General features: G+C 36.9%; 2 protein-coding genes across 2 annotated transcripts; both read right to left on the minus strand.

Moving 5' to 3' along the window:
• Positions 1–1,418: 1,418 nt before the first annotated feature.
• LOC117480086 (protein FAM8A1-like) lies at positions 1,419–3,920 on the minus strand. Its single transcript, XM_034127261.1, has 5 exons — positions 3,449–3,920; positions 2,646–2,766; positions 2,396–2,519; positions 2,114–2,253; positions 1,419–2,014 (listed from the first exon to the last, which is right to left on the minus strand). The coding sequence occupies exons 1-5, from the start codon at positions 3,894–3,896 to the stop codon at positions 1,870–1,872; spliced, it is 978 nt and encodes a 325-aa protein (XP_033983152.1). The 5' UTR covers positions 3,897–3,920; the 3' UTR covers positions 1,419–1,869.
• A 1,801-nt stretch (positions 3,921–5,721) lies between these two features.
• fabp4b (fatty acid binding protein 4b) lies at positions 5,722–6,700 on the minus strand. The gene is made up of 4 exons (XM_034127775.1): positions 6,521–6,700; positions 6,169–6,344; positions 5,990–6,091; positions 5,722–5,863 (listed from the first exon to the last, which is right to left on the minus strand). The coding sequence occupies exons 1-4, from the start codon at positions 6,591–6,593 to the stop codon at positions 5,810–5,812; spliced, it is 405 nt and encodes a 134-aa protein (XP_033983666.1). The 5' UTR covers positions 6,594–6,700; the 3' UTR covers positions 5,722–5,809.
• Positions 6,701–8,675: the final 1,975 nt, after the last annotated feature.

Consider the following 8,675-nt stretch of genomic DNA (forward strand, 5'->3'; position numbering starts at 1 on the left):
CCCCCACTGAGTCACGGGACTTGGTTTACAATCTGACAGCTGAAAGCAAAGGAAAGCCCTCCGAAATGTGCTGTGTGTTGAAGTTATTCAATCAAGAGACATGCATTTCTGATCACTTTCTGCTGAGGCTGCAGTAAAACCTCTCTGTCACTGCGACCTTCACATCAAACACACTGAGGGATCATACCTAATGCCTCTGTTATTAAGTTATGGAATACTAAATAAATAAGTAATTAGATACTTTACCGTTACTGCGCTCATAAAGAATGATAAGATTAAGAATAATACGTATTGAACTGGTTTAATTAGTGAGTTTATTTAAGGTAATTAGTTAGAAGCCCTATTTTATCAGTAGCCTATGTCTGCACAGCAGTTACAATGGTCAAACTACATTAAAACAGAATTGTCCCCATTTTTTCTTTAATAGTTACTAACATTAGATATTTTAATGAGATATGGACCACAAAACTAAAGATGTGCCTGAATAACGAATGTAGCAGTTGGACATAAAAGTCAACTGAATGTCACTTGCAATGACATTGTTGTCTTTTTATTTTATGAACCTTTTACATTAAAAACAAGTTAGAATTTTCAAAAGGTCTTATGGGGATGGGGAGCAGGCCCTTTTTCCAGTTTAGAGCAATAGCCCCTCCAAATGTCTGTGCACGTCCCTGGTTTACAGTGCATGAGGCATCACCAGATGGTCAGAGTGATATGTGATGACAAATATACACTAGATGGAGCCAAACTCCATTAACTACTTTTTCATCTTCTTACAATAGGGAAATAAAACTATTTAGAATGACTGCATTTAATGATTATGTTACAAGATTAATTAATTTATTTTCTTAAAGAAATGATACTGGGATATATATTTTAGTGTGAGAGTAGAGACGATTTTGGACACCATTTTAAAGTTGTAAATGGCACACTAAACTAAAAATATAAAGAAAATGTATCTTAGGGTGTCCACAAGATTCAAAAGTAGCTTTAATGCACCTTTCCATGAGTTATAAAATAACACGTGAAGACTTTTAAAAAAAAATGTTTTGGATTATTTTGTGTTTTGATTGTTGGTGGAAATCACTGTCTGAAAATCAAGTAAGAGTTATCGAACAGAAGACAAGATGCTGAAGGACAGACATCTCCAACATGCAGAGAAATAGTGGTGTTTTCATTTAATTTTCTTAAATGCAAAAACAGTGAATCACATAAACTGTGTAATACATAATTGTTTCTGCCACACACATGCTGTCAGAGTAAAAGGAAGATAAATTGTGATTAAGTTTACATTTCCTTTCAATACATGTAAATGTGTCTTAGAACCACAGCATTTCACCATCTGAAAAACCCGATCAATAGGCATCCATCCTGCATTACGAAAGTCAATGACTCCAAGTTGAAAAATCAGGGCAAACAATTCTTAAGACACGTTTTAATACAAATAGATACAGACGGTATAATCTCATAAATTAATAGTTAGCAACTTCAATACTGCTTGATACAAGACATTCACCCTTAATCTGAAAGATTAGTATTTAAAAAGAGGCAAATGTTGTATTAATGAAATGGTGACATATGCCATCCTTATTCCTGTCTTCAAAGTAGACATTAACTTGGCACATGGAACAGTTTCTGAAAGCAGCATGTAAAAAAATACATGCAGAAATACAGTATGTGTCCGAGATAAACCAAACCCAAGTATTAAGGAGCTGAAATAGTTCATATGTGTATCCAACTCTCATATTAATGCTCCTGTGTTTTCTGCTGATACCCTGAAAGGCTGAGGTCTGGGTTCTGCAGGTCTTTTTAAACACACACAGTGCCTGCTGAGTATTAGTGTAGGACTTTCTTCTGGTTTGTCCTGCGTCATCTGATCCTGGAGCGCTTGACAACAATTGTACCAGCTACCATATCATAAACAGTCCTATTGTGCTGGAAGAACAGAAGTGTGATGAAGGCGGGGAAAAAGAAGGCAATTGAAAAGTTCTTGTTCAAGGCTCGGACAGTTGATCTGCAGAGGGAGACAGAGACAGGCATTAGCATACAGGAGAGAGAAGGTCATGTTTGTTATGAAAATTCCAAAAGATAATCTTTAAAATGAACTACTCACGCAGACAGAGAGACATTAGTTGCGGGCACTACAAGCACCCTGTTAGGCTGAACCAGAATAGATGAGTCACATTTTACAACTCTGAGTCCAACAAGAAACTTCCCCGGTGTGGCTCCTCCTGCTCCCCAAATGCACACAATCTGAAGAGAGAATGGTGCTACTTTAATGCATGGCGGCTTTTCCAAAATGTCCAAAGAAACAGTTAACAGTTAAGATTAAGACCACGGTTTTGTTTTACTTTGTCTGTCATAGCGTGCTTAACATTTTTACATGAGTGCTCACCTCGTAAAAACACACTAATATCCTGTACACAAGAGCAACAAGCATCATTTTCTGTAGCTCCTCCATGGATGTGTCCTCATCGATTTCCTCCACTATGAAATGCATGGCAAACTTGGAAACATCTCTGAAAAAGATGAAGCATTTATATTATATTAATCCTAAGGGTGTTTATTCAATTACAGTTAAAGTTTAAAGGGATACAAACACAGGCCTAAATATTGTTTCATCAGCATACAAGTAAGAAACTCACTTGATTCCACTCAGATGCATAATACTGATGATAATAGTTGCTTTGATGAAAAACAGTATGAAGAAATCCACCACCTCAGCCAGGAGTCTTTGGAGAGGTGAAGGAATGCTATACTCCCGACCTGGCGAAAAGTATAGCAGAAAAGAAAGTCAGGCAGGTATAGTCAACTCTAAGTCTGGCTTACAGAGATCCAGTTCCCAAAGGTTTTGAATAAAGTATTTTAAGTATGGTAACCATCTTTTTGTTTGTTTTTTTGGTACGGTTAATGAAATAAAACTATTTACCTGAGACTTGTTAAGAATCAGAATCAAATTCACCTTTATTGGCCAAGTGTGTCTAAACCATTGCTTTCTATGCATGGACAAAAAAATAAACAAAACAGCAAGTAACAAAAGGCAACAAAGATGGGCATATAAGAATAGATAAGACCTCAAGCACAAGTACCTAAGAAAAGAAATAGAGAGAAATATTATACCAATAACCAAGCATTAAATAAAAGGAAAACGTTTATCTCTGTAGGCCTATATGTTAAGAGTTTTTGTAAGTTGTAAACTATAAAAATGTGTGCAAAAAAACTAATAGACATGGACTAGATGATTTTATACAGTATGTTTAAACATGTATACATGTACGCAGTTAGGACCATCATTTATTATGCAGGCTAAGTTGGAACCCTTTGCAGTCAACAAGCAGACTCAGACTTATACTTCTTTTTTTAAAACGACAACTAGGGTATTTGTTTCCGGCATCTGGCAACAATCTGGAGACTTAAAAAGTCAACGCAAAGCACCAGCAGCTTGTACCTGGTCTCTGTGCATTTCCGTTCTCCTGGCGCTGCTGCGGCTGAGCGGTCACCGCAGCCCCACCGGCGGCTTCACCTGCCCGCGAGGAGCCGGCAGGTGGATAGCTCGACGACGGAAGCCCAAACGGACCATTATACCAGTTCATTGAGTTGATATCAAGCGGTGTCGTCGACGGTCCAGTGTCAGACTGTAAGTAATAAGGGCAGGACATGGTTGCCACCCAGCTCTGCCAGCTGACATATCCACTGTAGTACTGCCACATCCAGCCCTGCAGCTTCTCGCAGTACTCTGTTGTGGTACAGCTTTCACCAGCGTCTTTCTGAACTTTGACATTGTTCTGGTGGTTTATTCGTTGCTTTACCTCGTCAACGAGGGGCTTAATTGAGTTCGCAAAAGGTTTATTCTTTACCTTATCGACTTCCATGTTTGTGTTTTCTTCGTCAGCCATGTTTGATGAGGGCGTCACGTCACGTACGATGACTTTCCGGATCAACTCATGTGGCAGCTCACTAAAAACAAACATTATGGTCAAATAATCCTTATTGTTTGAGACTATATTGCCTTCAAATGAATAAGATATGTGTTTGCTAAAGACAGGCAAACGCTCATGACACTTAAAACTCAAATAACATAAAACACTAATAAATGTTGCCCCAACTTCACCCCCTTATGAGAATATAATGGTACTGTCCAATCATGCCTGCTATCACAAGAATCAGCCACAAGGGAGCAGCATTTCTGCGAGAAATAAACTGCAGTGAGCTTTTGGCTATGAATATTACATTATTAGTTTTGGGGTAATAAGATTTTTCTAAATTGTTGTAGGTTTGAGAGATATATTATTTCTAGCTTCAAACCTTTGCTGGATTAATCACTTCACATTGCTTGCTGCTACTCAGATTTAAGCTGTTTGATGTATCACTTGGGTCCTGGTAATATTTATTTAAATGTTGTAATATTGATGTTATATGGTAATGATTTATCAATTATAACTTATATATATTTTTTTTTGCTATAATATGACACATTAAATAAGTGCATGTCACCTTTTTACACAAAGCAGCCAAGTTGAATAACAATCTGATAAATTCCTCAGCTAATGGTGTGATTGTGTTTAAAGGGGAAAACCCATGTCAAAGGAGGTCTGGTTGTATAAGCCTTCTTCCACACACTATAGTGATTGAGCTTGATCATTAACAATAGGGTATTCATGAATCTAAAATGAGTGGGAGAATTTGACATCATTTAAACCCATTAAGTTATTTGTATTTGACATACTTAACTATATCTCACATAACATTAAAAAGAGCATTTCTTTAGACGGTGTTACACATTATTTTATATTTAAAACCATTCATGTTCAAGATATGCCAAATGCCTGAATCAAATTTTTTGTGGCATGGTCTTATGATGTAACATTCCAGGTAACAAATCGGCTTTTTATTAGTAGATACCCATTGTTTCTTGAGCACCACAATCCTTCCCTGTTCTGGAATTTTAACAAAGAATTTGGGCCTCAACCTACTGCCCCAAATAACCCTAATTAACACAAATGATGTGCACTTGCTTGAACTCCACATCTTTGCTTCCAAGACAAGAGGGGCTTGGCACAAATGAGGGGTTACTGCTTTAACCCCAAGCAGGGATTTGGCCTTCCTACCACCCAGTCACCCACATGAGGGTTGCTCTGATCAGACATGTTTTTCTTGTTTGAACAAAAGGCCTCTGTCAAGCCCACTATATCCACATCTAAAGCTTTAGAGATTGGGAGGATGGAGGGGTTTAAAACTGGTTAACTGGCCATTGTATCTGAATTTAAACCAACCCAGATTGGAAGGAGCAGATTTTAAAATAATTAGGTCAGTGGTCTTATTTACTGATTTTGTTAATTCTGACCATTTGACCATCATGCTTTGAACATTCATTTAGCAATAAAAGCCTAAAAAATGTAATTGACCAAAAAGCCCTTTTTAAAAAAGTATAAAGAGGTAGCATGCAAATCCTGATTTTTGAACCTTCATATGTGCAATCAAGATGGCAGGTTATTTTTCATAGGCTGTATATAACGTTTTTTTCCAACTGAATTTGGCCTACAACTTGAATTATGCACAATACTTGATTCCCTTGGTTCCTTTTAAGGACAGTCTCATTTTGTGCCTTCTGTCTGTAACAATTGTATTTGTATTGCTGTCAATTTTAGTCCTTTTCTTCTGGGTAAATAACAAAAACTAAAAGTATATAAATGAATGCACAACTATGACAGATTTTCACAGTTCAGACTTTATTTGCATGTTTGGCAGTAGCTCATTGCATTTGGCGTCTTGTAATGTGAAAGTCAAGTCTAAAACAACTGATGTTTGATTATGCTCCTTTCTCATAAATCCTCACTGCAACCACATCATCCATGACACATTTCTGTTGAGACAATGTTTAAAAAGTTAGAAATCTTACATTATAACGCAGTTTAAAAAAAACTACAACCATTTAATGATACTCATACAAGAACACCATCCACAATATCTTAATTACACAATTACTCACAGCTCTTAGTTTTCCATCTTGGATCTCTCTTTCCAATGTGGTGGTCTTGTCCTCCCACGTCTGCTGTTGCACGAGTTTGCCATTCTCACACGTGATCAGGGTCTGGAAATCACGTTTGGTCGTCAGAAACACAATATAGCGTTTATAAAAATAAAGCTGACAGACAGAAGATGACCCACATTGGTCTTTCGGCCATCTGCAGTGGTCTCATCGAATTCTTCGTTCAGTTTGAACTTGATCTCCGTGGTCTTGAAAGTAGTCTCAGACTTCATTGAAACCATCCCAGCATCATCCACGCTGATCACCAGATTAGGCTTTGCCATGTTCCCCATTTGCCGGGTGGCGAAGCCCACACCTTCAACAAAACGAGGGTTAATATCAGATGCTGTAAACTGTCTGATGGTGTAAATGATGCTATGGATGCTTGTCGAAAACTTCGATTCTCCCGCCCTTACATTTAGACTTTTAATGCATCATTAAAACCACCCCCTCTTGTTATGATACTCTTACAATAATTAAATATATCCATACCGATTGCCTTCATGTATTCATCAAAGTTCTCGCTGGAAAGCAAAGTCCAGGTTCCAACAAACTGCTCAACCATGATGATGAAGATAAATCTCAGTCCGCTACACAATCAAAGATATTTCAGGTTCACAACTGAATAGCAGAAATACCGGCGCCCAGGGAAAAGCTCATATTTGAAGCCTGATCAAGCGCCTGCTTGATTCAGAGCTGTCCAATCAGCAGCAGGTTGCCATGTAAACGAACGGATTAGGGGGCGTGTCTATTACATCTGATTTTGATGATGGTTTAACATGTGGTTTGATAGGAGGGAAAATCTGGGTTTAGCCCAGGTCTGCTGACTATTCTGCATTCATCAAGTGGATTTAGTGTTCTGTGAGGTTGAATGTCGCCCCTGCAGAAGTTAAGACCCAGAAAAATACAAAATTAAAATTAAAATCCATAATACCTTGAACGATATTAAGAAATATTCATATTCAGCTAGTTTATAGGCATGTTGCTTGATTGCACAAAATACTAAATGTGTGTGTATTTTAAATATGTAAAAGAAAACAAATCATACAACAATAACTGTAACTAATGAAGACCAACACATATTAGGACATCAAAATTATATGTATTATTTAAATTGAATTTTTGTAAATATTTGCTTTTAAAATATAGCCATTAAGAGAATGAGATTCACAATAAAATGGAGTAAATGTTAAATTCAAAGGTCGTGATAATGTTTTCCTCCATAATTGCAAAAATTGCCACAAAACAGCATCACTCCCTCATTGAGTGAATGGTAACGCTCGGTTTGACCGGTAGATGGCGCCTGTGAAAAGCAAATAAAGCTGTTTCTGGAAGATCTGTTCATAACTAAAAAAAAAATAACACACTGTAAGATATGGATAGCCTACTCACACGTGTTGAAAAGGTTCCCCAAATCTTATTAAAGTTCAGCATTTGTCATTGTAATAAAACTCAGTCCGCAAATATATTTCCAAATGTTGTAAGAGCATGTAGGCTACAATGCATAACTATTGTAATGTTAGACATTCAATATAATATACAAAAGTTAAGGTATTGTAAGTCAACTATGCCACAGCCCACAACACTGTTGCAGAAAACAAGATATCAGTTGGTGTGTGTCCAAATATCAGACTGTCACATACTGCCTCCCAATGGTTTCAGTAATATACTACACACAACCCCAAAAATGTAAACATACCCAAAGGCAATTGATTTAAAGTTCATTTGGGAGAAACCAAAAGACAACAAAATAAAGGAGCAAAAAGTAATGACTTTGCCGATCTTTAATATAAATATTTAATTCACCTATGTTTATATATTTCAATCAAAATCCTCTTTATGAATGCCATTGCAATACAAAATGCAAATAGTGAATGCAGACAAATGAATCAAAAAATGAAGCAAAGAGAAACAGCCCATAAATCCCTTTATTCCATTTTGGTTGTGTGCAAATATAAGAGTTCCTCAGTGTTGCTGAGAGTCAAACTGAGAGAGTCTATACAGACCTCAATGATTGGAGATGCTCAGAGCAAATCTGAGGCATTTCAGATTAGGAATCTGTGATTAAATGGATTCAGTTGTTATATCCTCCTCTGACTGCCTCCCACTGAAATACGTTCACATTGGTCTTGCAGACATCATTTGGGAGCAAAGAGGGACTTTATTAAACCACTCAAAATGGATTAGTCACTGTCTGCAACTTATAAAATGCTTGTTGAATTATGAAAGACTAATAGCTTTTCTGGTTAAATAACAAGTACAGCCTAAGCACAATTGTTCTACTGTTCACTGTAAGAAAAAGAAGAACAACTCAGAAAAAAGTCACTAAGTCACATGGTCTGCATGCCCTCATAATTTAGTCTGTTTGTAGCTTTTGGTAAGGGATAATCATTTATATTGATAATTATTCATATGTAAATCAAAGTGCGTGCTTGATGTATAATTCAAAATTAGCTGTCAATATGAAACTAGAGAATCAATGCGTTCCACATATGAAGGCCTTAATGGCTGTCAGACGGGTGGAATACTTGATTTCCTGGAGCAAGTGCATTCATTATTCATTAACTTCAATGACAAGCAGTAATGATGTGATAGTCAAAGAGCCTGAGCTCTAATATGTCATGAAATGTTGTTAATAAGCCGATTA

This window comes from Trematomus bernacchii, unplaced genomic scaffold (assembly GCF_902827165.1).
Source record: "Trematomus bernacchii unplaced genomic scaffold, fTreBer1.1, whole genome shotgun sequence".
Taxonomy (NCBI): domain Eukaryota; kingdom Metazoa; phylum Chordata; class Actinopteri; order Perciformes; family Nototheniidae; genus Trematomus; species Trematomus bernacchii.